This window comes from Blennius ocellaris, assembly GCF_963422515.1.
Source record: "Blennius ocellaris genome assembly, chromosome: 21".
In the NCBI taxonomy this organism is placed as follows: Eukaryota; Metazoa; Chordata; class Actinopteri; order Blenniiformes; family Blenniidae; genus Blennius; species Blennius ocellaris.
Genome location: NC_137670.1, coordinates 11,763,994 through 11,779,225, shown reverse-complemented (window position 1 = coordinate 11,779,225; position 15,232 = coordinate 11,763,994). Strand labels below are relative to the sequence as shown.

At 43.5% G+C, this 15,232-nt stretch overlaps 1 protein-coding gene across 1 annotated transcript; it reads left to right on the top strand.

Annotated features, from left to right (window-relative positions):
- Positions 1-415: 415 nt before the first annotated feature.
- On the top strand, positions 416-3,309 carry LOC308145591 (metastasis-associated protein MTA1-like; the record flags this gene model as incomplete). Its single annotated transcript, XM_080517056.1, has 5 exons — positions 416-506; positions 611-772; positions 1,077-1,108; positions 1,198-1,316; positions 3,180-3,309. 5 exons carry the CDS (start codon positions 416-418, stop codon positions 3,307-3,309), a joined length of 534 nt encoding a protein of 177 aa, XP_080373182.1.
- Positions 3,310-15,232: the final 11,923 nt, after the last annotated feature.

Here is a 15,232-nt window from a genome sequence, read left to right as displayed (position 1 = left end):
TCACCCCTCCAAGCATGGACTCGACCTTCGGTGCCCTCATGTTGTAACGTATGCGTCCTCACAATAAGCTTTTTTTTTTTTTTTTTGTATGAGCATGCGAGCATGTCCCGGCTCCTGTATGCATGCGACGAGGCGGCGGGCCGTTTTTTTGTTGTTGTTTTTGTTTCATTGCCTCCGTTTTTAAGTCGCGCGCGACGACTCCTGCATCATGTGACGCTCCTCCACATCCATCCACTGCAAAAAAAAAAAAAAAAAAAGAAGCGGCCATTTCCATCCACACAAGACATCCTTGTTCTCATTATAAATGGATGAGCGGATCTCGGTCAGGTGCTGTTTGGATAAATAGAGGGGAGTTTGTGCAGTCGGGAGTGATCCTACGCTGACTGACACAAATTTCTGTGTGTTTGGTTCAGATATGTTGAGGGTGGCGGAAGGGCAGGGGACCCGCCTACCCAAAACCAGGGCGGCCCAAAGGAGCACTCTGACCAGTGTCCTGCAGTTTCTAGGTAAATCCACGATCATGTGGCCACAATCACCCCCCCCAAGACTTTTAATCAGGTGGCCCTGAAGGGTGTCAGTTCATGCAGATCCGGTGTGGTGTCTCTTCCAGAGTCCCGTCCGGTGACCCATGCCCCTCGCTCCCACCGCACCCCGGGCCTGCAGACGCCTCCCCCTCGCCGCCTCCTTTCCTCCCTCCCTCATGGCCCTCACGGCATGCTGGGAAAACGCAGTTACCATCACCACAGCAGGGCTGAGCCGGACAGACGCTCAGGTACACACACACACACGCACACACACACATTTCTTATCTAAACAAGCTCGTTGGAGAGAATGACAACTAATTCTAATGAAAACGAGTCAGCAGATGGGGTCATTTGGATCATTTGGATGGTTCAACATCAGTCTGACACTTTGTTTTTTTTTTATTGGTAACTCCACTATAATTATTTGTTGCACCACTTTTTAAAAAAGGACTTTTAACACACTAATCAATACTGTTGACAGATGTCCTCATGTGTAGTTTGTATATTTCTCTCACTGCTGTGGCTGTTTTTTTTTTTTTTTATTGTGTGCAGAAAACCCAGGTACAACAAGTGGACCTCTCATGGTATTTATCTTTTTCTTTTTCTTTGTCCATCATTTCCTTAATCTGTGCAGCTTTACGTTTAATGTAATTAACTGAATTTGTTTCCGCAGCATAATGGGCGCAACAGCAGCGGCGGAGGCAGCCGTGGGGGGATGATGATCCGCAAGAGACGCCCGAACTGGATCGATGCCCCAGACGACAGCTTTTTCCTCGTCACCCGGGAGACCAGGTAAGCAAAGGTGACCTTTTACTGATCTCTGATTGATTGACAATGCATGTGTGTGTGCGTGTGTGTGTGTGTGTGTGTGTGTGTGTGTGTGTGTGTGTGTGTGTGTGTGTGTGTGTGCGTGTGTGTGTGTGTGTGTGTGTGTGTGTGCGTGTGCGTGTGCGTGTGTGTGGGGAAAGCCGGGGGTCCTGAGAGTCGAGCAAAAGGCACATAACATGAAAAGAGCAGAGATGGAAAATAAGCCATTTTTTTAGTCTCTTAGAGATTAAAAAAAAAAGCTGAATACCATACACGTACGCAAACACACAAGTGTTTCACAAGAGATGAAACGGCCTGAGAACAAAGTTAATCAAAATACTGCTCCTGCAGATTCGAAAACACCAAAGTCTGAACAATTATACTGAAGATTTTTTACCGTAAAAAAGATTGATATCACTGTAAAACACAGCTTGGTTATATTTGGCTGTGTTTCTGTTAATCGTGATTTTAATTTACAGGTAATTTCTCACAAAACCTCCCAGTTTTGACACTTTTTGAACTGTACCTGGCCACTTCCAGATCAGAAAAAGATGATTTAACATTAGTTTGAATCAGCCTGCTCATGCACAAAATGAAACAGAAATACTTCATTCTTCCTACGTGAGAGTGTTGAAGTACGTGCGTGTTAATTATCTCGAGATATGAACTTTTTGTTTGATTTTGAAGTCACTTTTCTCGCACTGCCAGCTTCACATACAAACTAGCTTCTGCTTTACTTTATTGAGATACTAAATATTAAAATAAAACAACAATTTAATAGCAATCAAAATGTACTTTTTAAATATGTGAATATTTTAGCCGTCATCCGGTCACAATTTTAAATCTTAATGCGGTTGTTTATGTCAAACAGTTCAACTACTAACCTCTAATGTGTTTAGACCTCTTTCGAAATGTGGTATTAGATTTCAGTGGTCTGTGGCGTCGGCTCACAGGGCGACTGCACGGCTGCACAGATGTTTTACTCCAAATGCTTTCAAACGCAAATCAAATTTGAGGCTGAAATACAAAAATGGCTGATGCATTCTGCCGCATGAATGAAAACCGGAGAAACAAGATACGCGTGTGTAAAGACAGCTCCTCAGAAATGATCTTTTTCTGTCCCATCGCTGTTCATCAATGGATTGAAATAAGCCGGAAGTGATTTCTTTTTCTAGCTTGTAAAGTACGTTAACGCAGGTGTCGCTGATTGAACGGTAGACCCGTTAGAACGACTTCCAAGTTCACACACGATCGCGTTCGTTTCCCTGTCGCGGTTCGTTCGCCGCCGCGACCAAATAAACACGCTTGGATTTTGGGCCCGGTGCGCAGGCGCGGACAAAGGAGCACGCGCTCCTTCTCTCTCTCTGTGCATCTAATAAATCAGTTTTGCATGTACCCATGTGAGAGAGAAATATGTTCCTCCATTAAGCCTGTGTCTAAATGAGCCATAGCACCCGGCGCTCACAGCCGCCCTCGGACCGCCGGGTCTAAAATTAGAGCAGCTAACTGGTGCAGATGGAGCCAGGCACCGCTGGGCCCTGAGTGGAAATATCATTACCACATTAGCCGCGGCGGCACTTGCATGGATCACTCACTTACCACCAGACCCGGCATGGATGCACGACGGCGTTGCGAGAGATAACATCAATCAGAATCTTTTTTTATTCCCTTTGTCGTATTTATTGTGAGATTCACTCTCCTGGCAGGCAGGCACATACAAATGCTTCTGTGAATAAAAGGCATTATTAGATCTGCTCTGAAATGCTGGTGCAAATGAAGGATGATTGGAAGTTTTATTTTCTCCCATTTCCAGCCTCTTTATTCCTCCTCTCTCTCTGTCTTTCTCAGCGCGATGGAGAACGCAGCACGTTGCAGAGCAGAAAGAGGGAGTGGGACATCACTCCCGCTTATTCAGGGAGGGGAGAGAGACAAATCAAAATGGAATAACGATGACAAATTAACACTTTTCTTATCATAGGTAACACGGCGCTTCGCGGGGGTGACGTTACGGCAATTCAACCTGTTAAAAAAATCAGTCTGTCGGTCCAAAACACAATCAGCTTTCACGCTCAAACATAGAAAGGATAGAGATGCTTTCATTGAGTGGCGCTGAGAAAAGGTCAGAGGATCACTGAAGTGAGTAAGAGTGATCATCAGGGCGCCGCCAATGCTTGCAAATTACATCAATGTCTACGAAGGAGATCAGAAATGGCTGTAATCTTTTTTTTCTCTCTCTTTCTTTTCTTTTTTTTAAACCTAATTCCTTTAATAATTGATGCTAACTTGTTTCGTGTGTCTGCTGTTCAATGGTGATGTTGCTGAAACAACGAAGTGAAAGTGCATGCTTTAGTCTCATGTTAGATCCTCTCATGTCAAACTTGAATTGGGCATTTTGAAACATTTGACATGTCGCTGAACATAACTCTGTCTGTAATCGAGTCACGCATGTTATTTTACCGAGAATCAGAGACTTTCACGCAATAAAACTTTGCAAAAAGGGGGGCCGCGTGCGCCAACATGGAAAAGTGTGTGGCGCATGTGTGAGTGTGTGTGTCTCTGGCCGTGCTTGTCCCATTGTGTGTGCGTGTGTTTGTGTATGTATGCATGCCTATTCCTATTGTAATGCAGTAATACAACATAAACTCTGAATACATATCTGCAATCATTAAACTAATTTCTCTTCCTTTTTTTGTATGCGCGTGAGTGTGAGCGTGTGTGTGTGTGTGCATGTGTGTCGAGCCGTGAAAAATATTCAAAGAAAAACAAAGGACCGCTTGTGGAAAGTTGGAACATTGTCACAGACGACACAATGAACCCCCGATTCATAACTTTAAAGCAGATCAAACGTTTGCATGTGCAGCTCGTGTGACAATAACCTGCAGAGGGGAAACACGCAACGTAAGTTTGAGCAGTTCCACTGCAAAAAAAATCTTCTCGCCTCACAATTGACTTGCCACACACTTAAATCCATTTGTTTCCCTAATCGGGTGTAAAACACGTCGCTATTTACACACAGACAGGCAGCCCTATGGATATTTGGAATCAGTGCCTTTACAATGGGTCTGACGTCTGAGCGCCAGCCGCACATCAGCATTTCTAACTTGTGCTTCGAGAAACTGGATATATATATATAAATATATATTAGGTGTTACAGCCATTCCTGGTCTCACCTTCACTGGTTAGCCAGACATGAATTTCATTTACAGGATAATTCCATCTGCTTTTAAACACTTAAAGGTTCCCGCTGGAATCCAGCCAGTGGTGAACAATCACTAGTGTCTTTATCATTTTGTACATATATCAAGTTATACTATTGTGAAGCAGGACAATAATTTTGCCTCCTTTCAACTTATATTACAAATAATCTAAGAAAACCCCCCAACTTCTCCCTTCTTAAACTTTATTCAACTTCTTCCATGCTTCTTCTTTCCTCTCAGTAGCAGTAATTCAAACATCTGTTGAAAGTGTTTTATTGGTAGCCTGCTCAGTCACTAAACTGGCACTGCAATTTGCAAGCTGCTCACTGATTTGCGACCACCATTGCATAAACACATCATTTTTTGGGGGGTGATTATGAAACAAGCTGCCACACTTCATAATAAACTCTCTCCACCCTTAAATGGTAAAAGCATTTTAGCACATGTCCCAGTCCAGCAAAACTGAACCCTGGGAATGTTTGAGAAAGCGAAGAGAACAACCAAAGTGTTTATAAAGGATAGAAAGAGCTTCTTTAAACCGGGCTGAAGCAGTGAAATACAGGCAGCGTGCAGTCCCCCCCCCCCCCCAGAAGGAGCGACAGTCACATCATGTCGCGCAGCGTTACAATTCGGAATTAACAGAAACCAAACAACAAAATGGAAATGCGACAGCTTGTTATGTTTGAGGATTGATTTACATGTTTGCTCTCCTCCTCCCCGACGGACAGCTGAGCAGACACACGGCAGCGATTTGGATCCGGTGCCACATGAGCTTAATCGATTCTGTCCTCCTCCACAAAACGTCCAGCTCCGTCTCGGAGACGCTTGCATGAGCACAACTTCTCGTGTCACAATTGGCCTTGGGAGTTTAACCGTGTGGACGCGTGGCTAATTGCGTGCAAATGCGAACATGATTTGACGCCGGTGAATGCATGGGCCCCAAATAATACAACGTGTTCTCTTTATGCACGGCCAGGATTGTGTCCCCCCTTGTTCACAAAGCCAGCCGCGGTGTTGCAGAGAGAGCAGCGGAAGGAGGAAGAAAGAGTGCAGGAGCTTCGCTTGTTCATTAAAATCGCAGACCGCCTGAAGGGAAACCATGAATAATCACCTATACATTGTGGCTATGTACCTCGCATTTGTCTCAAATTGAATTCCATTAGTGCCGCGTCAGGCAGTCCTGAGTGTGTCCCCCTGGTTTGGATTTTAGTGCGGTCAGTGGTTGCGGGCTGCTGAGAGTGGCTTCCTGTCGCAGCACAAAAGCCCACTGCCGCCCAGAAATGAACAGAGATCCTGCAGAGATGGAACCCGTCTCTCTCTCTTGCCTCCTAACCTGAGATTTATACGTCGGTTCCTGATGCTCAGTAATTGTTACACTCTCCTCCAGTGAGTCCTCTTCAAATGAGAAGACTCGGCTGTTTGTTATTACTTTCTGGCCGGGCTGCAGGCTCAATTTGTTGCCCTTAAACTGAACTTTTGAGCTCGTAAAAAATCATTTCCGCTAAACTCAAACTTTATGGCATTCTCTTTTTATGAGTTTTCTGATCACCTCATGTGTCCGATTTATCGAGCTGCTGCGGGAGAGGCTTAACACCTTCCGCCTCTTGTAAAGCTTGTTATCTGTGCCCCAGCTCAGGAAAGAGTAGAGAAGAAAAAGAAAAAAAACCTGTTTCAAATCATGACTGTGGCAAGAAGACCCACCTGATGAAGTACAATCTTTTTTTTCTTGTGCTTGCTCTGGTTTGCTTGATGTTTTTTTTTTCCCAACCAATTTGCAGAAGTACGCTAATACTTTAAGGAGGTAGATGGAGACGCCCTGCAAGTGCTTCTTGTACTGTTTGTAATTATTTTTGACTACAAATGCAAATTTTATTGAAACCCATTATTTCATTTGTGTTTTTGTTTCAAAATGTTCATGCTTTTTTTTTTTTTTTTTAATACTATCGGCAACTTTTGTATTGTTTCATTTCATTCAGTTTAATTTTAATACAATCTGTAAAATATAAGCAAAAAGACCAATCAGAGATTTCAAGCGTCCGCCAAAGGTTGACCTGGACTTTTCCAGATCACCTCCAAAATGTCATGGACTCTCCCATGGGCTGATATCTATCTGCGGTGAAACCTTTGGCAAAATCTGTGCAGTAGTTCTGACGTAATCTTGCGAACATACGTTATTACGTCCTTGTTAGATGTAATAAAATAAAAGGGCCTTGACTTACTGTTAATGCAAATGTGCAAACAAAAACAGGTTTTACGGTGAAAACCATGAAACAAAGCCACTAACAAAATTCTTCCCGACACCAGAAGCTCTGTGCTTCGCTGCATTTCTCCAGAGAATAATCACAACAAGCTCGTGAGTAAATTAGCGCAGAGGAACGGAGCTCCTTGATTGTGGGTCAGTGTTGATTAACGTGACTTCATTGTGCTTTTGCATGCCGGTGTGTTTCTCCTGGCTCACGTCCCATCTCGTCTTCACCCCCCTAGGAGGGCCCGGCGGCTGCTGTCGCGCTCGCAGCTCAGACACGCCTGCCGGCAGCCCTGCGAGCAAATCACCCTGCGCAGGGTCTCCCAGGGCCCACCGCAGGGGCTGGTCCTCGCCCCTCCACACCCCCACCCGAGCCTCAGGATGCGAGGCCCCATCGTCATCCACGACTGATCAGATACGGACTGTGTTATACCCGACAACAACACAAACACACACACACACACACACACACACTCTAATGAACTCTCACCACCTGTTGTCTCATCCTGTCCTTTAGTTTCAGACCTCACGACACCGTAATAACCCCCGACAACACGTCAGCAGGCTCGTCTCGCTGTGCAGCAGCCGATGGACGTGACGAGCCACGATGCAATAGCAACGTCAAACCGTTCTGACCGCAGGTGCTGCCTGTACTGAACCCTCTGTGAATGTGGTTGTGTGTGTACATACTGTATCTGGGAGCCTGCGTTGGCCGAGAGAGAGAGAGAGAGAGAGAGAGAGAGAGAGAGAGAGTGTGAGTGTGTGTGTGCGTCTTGTGCGAGAGCGAGGGGATGCTGTTCTTACTTTTTACCGATGGACATAATGACGGATCTCAGTGTGACCTTTGTGTTGATGGTGAATTATCGTGAACTTTTATCAGTTTGTACAAAGCTAATTTTGGGGGAGTTGGGCAGGGCGGCGAGGGGAGGGCGAGGGGGAGGGGGGGGCTTGGGGTTGGGGTTGGGATGGGATGAGGGTGGGGTGCCCTTGTCTGGATTTCTGGGGTATTGAGGCTCGTTTTATCATGGGAGAAGAGACACATGTCCACCGCTGAGATTGAAGTAAAAAAGAAAAAACCAGCTGAACCAGTGGCCTGTTGGGGAAACGCAGTTTTTTTTAAATTTTTTTAGCTCATCTTGAAGTCTGACACTGAGACTGTATTATTTGACATAAACCCCCGACCCCCTCCCCCCCCAAAAAAAGGATTCAAATCTACAATTTAACACTTCCAATTAAGCAAAAACACGAAGCGCCAGCTTACATAAACAGCATAAATCTCCCAGCTGAACCTCTGTAAATATAATGTATTGTATATCTCATGGCAACACTGTAAATTCTACTCACCTGATTTCTATGGCCGATACCTACCTATATTGACATGGGTACTAAAGTACTGTCGTATTTCCCTCCAGGCTGCGATGCACCGGCAACCTTTTGTGGCAAAACAACAACAACAAAAAATACAAGTAACATTGCCAGCAGCTGCAAGCTGTCTGCTTACATCAGTTTCTCCCATTGCATTTGTTCCATAAAGCCAGTAATCTTGTTTCTTCCTGTCTTTCCTCTCTCGCTCTCTCTTTCTTACCTCCCCTCCTTCCCCGCTGCATGACAATGTTGCGAGAGGGCATTGCCCCACAAAGTTGCCGGTTAACCCCCGTCAGGCCTCCAGGCGTGTTTATTCTTAAGTTTTGAACTGGCATCGCCGCCGCATGTCTTTGAGGAGGAGAGCCTCCGCTGACCTGCGGGTCACATGATTTTCTTCTCTTTCATTCAGAATGTTTATGTTGATGTTTCCTGTATGTCATGTGTTGAATTATGAATATGCTGACGACAATAAAAAGAAAAAAACAACACCACGAGCGTTGTCAGGGGGTCATTTTGCAGTTGGTGTCTCATCCTTTCGCCCAATCCACTCTGAAGATCAGCTTTATCGTAATACACTTTAACTCACACGGGACAAAGTAACCTTGTGGTTAGAGAAGCAACCTGGTGATAGGAGGGTTGCTGGTTTGAATCCTCCTCCAGTAAGAGACTTAAGACACCAATTAACACAAGTGGCGCTTCAGTAAACCCCCGAACGCGAAATGCAGAATAAATCCCCACAGATGTACAACAGAATTAACTTTGACCTTCATAGAGAACCACAATATTTACCTCACATTTATAAGACATGCTCTTAAATGTCTGCACGTTTTTATTTATCTCCAACGTCATGTTACTAATTATCTTGCCTGTCATTTCTCCGTAAAATCACTTTTTCTTTTTGGGTAAACGATGACATTCAAAATCAGAATGAATCTTTTCTTCACTTAATGATTTAAACATACTGAGTGAATCCCTCTGGACTCCCCCCAACACAGTCCCACCTTAGCTGATTTGTTACAGCAACACTTCAATGAAACAACAACATGCACAATATTAAGACTGAAGAGAGAATAAAAGTGCAGCAAGTGTGAGATTCACATGTAGCGCAAGACGATTATGCACAGAAACATTATTTCTAATAGTCTAAATAGTAATACTATTAAACATCATTCAAACAAACAAATAATCTATCAAACGTACATTTTTTATCCAGAGTTTGATTTGTTTTTAGTTCAAATCACTACTAAAATAATGTGTTTCCCCCCCCTTTTAATTTTAAATACATAACTTTAATAAACCATTGTATTGTAACAACCTCCATCTCTTCATATGTGCATCTCGCTTCATGTTGCCTTCAAAGGGAGGGAGTGCGTTCGATGGGCCCGATGGAACACGGTGGCCTCTGCAAAGATGTCATAAAAAATTATCCCCCTCAAAATATGGCAGTTTGACATTGGGATGAAGAACAAGAAGTGCTCTCGGGAATATAAATGTGGCTGGTGGGAGATCCGAGTCGGCCTTGAGATCCTTTGTTGCCTTTTATACGAGTGTGTTTGCGTTGACACTCGCCCTGCCGCTGCCGTCGGAGAGCGGCTTCGTTCGCAGATCACGCTCCGTCGTCACAGCTCTTGAGACCTGAACATCGTATTCAGCCTGGTGTTTACGTCTCGATGTTTTCAATCAGGAAACTCGTCCTAATACTGTCACGACTGCATATTTTGATCTTATAGAGCAACCAACACCTGAATCAGAAGGGAAACAGTCACTTCTTGTACTCTCATCTTCTTGTACAAAATCTTCAATATCTTGGGTTCCCTTTCTGTTTACATGTTTACCATGTGTCTCTGTGGTTTTTGTCAAGGGAATTCCAGTTTCTTCTCACGATCCAAAAATATGCATTTGAGATGATACAGTGATGTGTGTGTGTGAGACGGTTTAGGGTGTAACTCCCTTTGTCCTTTATAGAACAAATATACTTTAACTATCTGAAAATGTATTCTGCTTACAGCCTCAATAACAGATTTCTATTCTATTTATCAAAACTGCAACACTAATGTTGTTTCATTATCCAGCAAATGGAGTAATATTATTACCCAGAGCCAGACTGTTAAAAGAGCTTTTGATCATTTTGAAAATATCTCCACAACCATTGATGCTGTCCGTACACCATGTTATAGGTTTTTCAAAACACTGTGATCAAATTCCATGATAATCTTTGTGAAGAGACTTTCTAATAAACCATGATGGGCCCAAAGTGACCCAGGCTTGTCTGCCCTTCTGAAAAGGCTATTCAAAATGTTTTTGTGTGTGTGTGCGTGTGTGTGTGAAAATCTGGCTGCTGAGCATGAGTGAGTTTTAGCAGTCGTCTTGGGAGGGAACATCTGATTTGCAGTCAGACTTACGGTTAATTCCAAAGAGTTACAGCTGGGAGTCGAGGTCAGGGCGCTGTGCAAGACAAGAAACAAAGTAAGACAACATTTTCTGTATCAGTCAGGCTTTATGGATGAATGCACAGTTACTTCAAAGCAGGCAAACTGTGGTACGCACAGTTCACTTTCTTATTTCTTATCCAGTGACGCTGCGGAAACGCTGCTGCCATCATCGCAGTCATACGCATCACAATTATGATATGAGTGTGGCTAAACAACAGTAAGTGTTCTGGAGAACAGATGCTGTTTTACATTTTACATGAGACTGAATGTAAATTAGGCCTGTTGAGGTGGGGCGGCGTTTCGTACTCTCACCTCACAATAATAATATCACAGAATGAATTCAAAGCTCAAGGGGCCTTTCTGTGTGGAGTTTGCATCATCCCAGTTCCTAAAACTACTACAATGAGGTCATCATTTTTTAATGTAGGAAAGCCTATTAATTGTGTAAAATATTATGTTTACCAAGGGAAAACACAAGTTTATGGCAGTAATATTGATAAATCAATACCTTCATTATCACTTTTTATAATCCTACATTTCACAAATAAACCATGACAGGCGTTCCCTCCGTGTTCAATTAGATTTTTGCTGATGCAGATTAGATCTTGAACAATTTATCAATAATTATGGGATGGACAATAACCCAGGGAGAACATTGTAAAATCATTATTGTTGTTGTTTTGTTTGTGTTTGTGTTTCTTCACTATTTTTTTTCTTCCAGTTTTTTATTGGGTTTATTTCTCCAGAGAGAAATAGCCAAACAGCTGAAAGAAAATAATTTTTTAGCCAATATGATGAAACCATTGGAGAGCATGAGTCACAAAATTCCAACAAACAGAAACCATCATTAACATTTTAATAACAATAATAATAACCATAATAGTGATTTTAAATACATTCATGATTTATATAAATATATACATATGCAATTAAATACATCTAAAATTCTAAAAGTGTAAAGGGGTAATAACGGCTGAAAAAAAAGTAAAATTAATAAATGTGTTTACGCTAAAATCCCTGAACAGCTGAATCTAATTTTTCCGAGCTTGATGAGGGGTCCATGAACGCAGCTCGACGATGGTTGGCTCCACGGGGCTCCCGTCCTCTGAACCTCACGCGACCACCGGCGTCCAGTCAGTATCTCACCAATATCTCACCTGCTCTCCACGGTTGTTTCCGTCATTACACATGAATTAATCACCTGGGGGCGGAAACGAGCGCGCGGAGGCCCAAGCACACCTGTGACTTTCTTAAACCCATTTCGCGGCCGCTCACCGCTGAAGCTCCAGTGGCGCAATCGGTTAGCGCGCGGTACTTATATGACAGTATTCAGCAGAGCAATGCCGAGGTTGTGAGTTCGAGCCTCACCTGGAGCAGAGTTTTTAGTGGGACAGTCACTCGGTGCAGCAGGAGAATCCTCCGGAGGGAAACACCTGCTTGACCCCAATGTCGGCCGATCACGAAATAGCGCGAGGACCCTCACCTGCCCTCATACTGTCTCTGTACCCGTCTTATATAACAACTCGACGAAAACAATGTCTTTCTGTTGGATCACAAGCACCAGCAAATTCATTTAAACAATTCAATCAACTATAATTTATTATCCTCCTCTTTTACTGCTCTTTGTGTGTGTGTGTGTGTGTGTGTGTGTGTGTGTGTGTGTGTGTGTGTGTGTGTGTGTGTGTGTGTGTGTGTGTTTTTTTTTTTAAGTCGAGCAGTCCTCTGGTGACCATCCTCTCACGTGAATTGTGTGACACCGCCCCCTATTGATCAACAGGTGACATGCTCCTTCCATTGTAAGAGCAGATGTCCGCCGCCAGAGGGCAGTATGCCTGCAGCAAACAAGTCAGTGGTAAACTTCACCAACAAATGCACACGTTTGCAGCAGATCTCGTGACTCAATTTATGGTCTATATATATATATATATATATGCATATATATATAATTATCATATCTTTTCTAATCAGTGAAAAATGACTTGTATCTATAATAATTTACAAATCTGTACATTCATTCATCAGATGGACTGGAATAGTTAATGCACACCTGGGGAACAGGAAGCCTCTGTACCACAAATCCCCATTTCTTTGTGAGCCAATTTCCAGAAATGAATACTTTATAAGTTTCACAGGTTGCGAAAGGTGGAAAGTCATTTAAACCATTTCTGTGTATTTATTGGCCATAATTATTTTATACATCTCCGCAGCATTCATGACTGGTGACAATTTTCATTGCTTGTAGATAGTGTGTATGATTTGGGGCCTTACAGCAATCAAAAATGTCCTTTAACGTTCTAATGTGATACAGTGCAACAGACAGTACTTCTTGAAGTCGAAATGTATTTGTATGTTAATTATGGTTACATTATTAAAGCGATGCCAGATTTTTCTAACAATCTGGTGAACTTGCGCGCACTTTCCAAAATGCTGCAGAATTTTAATATGTCATCCTGAAGACACTGTCCAAGCTTTTAATCCTTTTTAAGATGTTATTTTAATTCACTGTGCACAACTGTTACATGCAGTGTACACGTCTTTATCCCTGTGTGTCTGAGCGTTGATGTGCTTTGTGTGTTTTGGTCACTCTTAAGCCCAGTAAAGCTGGGAATGAACAAGCAGAAGATTGCAGTAATGACGTGACCCAGATGTCCCGGGTGCAGATCTCCAGGCTGAAAATGAGAGTGCAGATCAGGACCTCGTACCACCTCCTGTCGTCGCCCCCCCCCCCCCCTCGTCTCCATCCGGCCCAGACGCACGGCGTGTAATGGTAGGGTATACTTCTGTCTGAGTACACAACTGAATGCTGCAGTTTGTGTGCGTGTGTGTGTGCGTGTGTGTGTGTGTGTGTGTGTGTGTGTGTGTGTGTGTGTGTGTGTGTGTGTGTGTGTGTGTGTGTGTGTGTGTGTGTGTGTGTGTGTGTGTGTGTGTGTGTTTAAGCTCATCCAGGTCCGTGTAAACATGTGGGATCAGATTTTGGAGTGTGTGCCACTTGTTCTTGGTGCTCCGGATTAAATGTAACAGTTTTTTTTTTTTTTTTTTTTTAATTTACTCTCCTCAGCCGCTTCCAAAAGACACTAAAGCCTGGCTTCGGCCCCGGCACAAGCCCACATCGCAGGCCTCTGCCATCTACTCGCCCACCCCCGGAGGTCACCAGGTGGCTGAACAATCACATAACACACACCGCCCTGACAGGAGGCTCAGCAGGCCACTTTAATCGATGAGAAGCGGCGCAAGCATCTGTGTGTGTGCAAATATATTTGTGTGTGTGTGTGTGTGTGTCTGTGTGTGTGTGTGTGTGTGCGCGCGCTGGGGATTGAGGCAAAAGGGGACAAAAGACAGCGAGTTTAATATTTGGGATAAGCTGTGATTGAACATCCTGAGATCAGAGCTGAATGATCAAATTCTGCCAGTGATAATCCCTCATCTTGGAAAATTAAATACCACTCTGCCGTCTCTCTTCTGCCACTCACTCACTCTCCTTCACACACACACAAACAACACACGCACGGTATTTAAACCGGGTCTTAATCTTACATGTGTCTCATAACCCTGGTTGGTTCCTCAGGGAGCTGTTCTGATATCTGATGAGTTTTTCATTAATAAGACACAAGTCTAATCCTGAGGGAGAAACGCAAAATGACAACGGATAAGCCCTGCTTTCCTGGCATCTCCCTCTCTCTCTCTCTCTCTCTCCTCTCTCTCTCTCTCTCTCCTCTCTCTCTCCTCTCTGACACACACACACACACACACACACACACACACTACTTGTGGCGGACACTCATTGACATAATGGATTCCTCAGTTTCCTCCCCTATTCATGACTCAAGCCTGAGCCCAGTTGCCCTGAAGCCGCCCAGACGTTCCGATTCTTGGAGTTCAAGTCCACTTTGGACAATCACCAGAGTATGCACACAAATGTTATAGTGAAAACTACATTTACACATGTCTTTAATCAATGAAAACATTTTCTATCATCTACAGAGCTGGTGAAAAGTCTTTCGCAAACTCTGGGAGATCTCTTGTGAAACAGAAGATTGGAAAGCATGACCTTAAAGCATTTTGGTTCCAACAAGGTAGGCCAGCCTCACTATGCAGGGGTGATTTGAACATAATGGCTGAGACAGATTATCAAGATGCAGACAGCTCTATTGAAGATAAGGTAAAGTTCATTTGAGGCTGCTATTACAACACGCCTACTGTGGAAACAGGTTATTTTTCATGTGGGTCAGTTGAGGATGAATGAGGGGCTCCTCCTTCCGTGAAACGAGGGTTTTGTGAAAGAGAAACCGAGCAGGTTGTAACAACTGTTGGTGGGCCGGACAGAGAGAGCAGCTCCGCAGACTGTTTTTCATGAACACTACAAAGAAAGGAGTAAAGGATCGCACTGAAATTTCACAAACTGTTGCTCAGAATTGGGATAAATACTAATACATCAGGCGGAGATAGAATATAATCTTCATGATGTCTGGTGTTTATCCCTCCTTTTCTTCACTTCCTCTAGTTTTTGCTTTTTGATGGAAGTTGTTTTCAATGTTGGTAATCCAACTTTGGGCATAGTGTAATTCTCTATTCATTTATGTATGTTCTGCTGGCTTGTTTATATGCTTCACATTTCCTGAAATGACATAGGAAATCACATAAATCATTAATGCTGTTCATTTC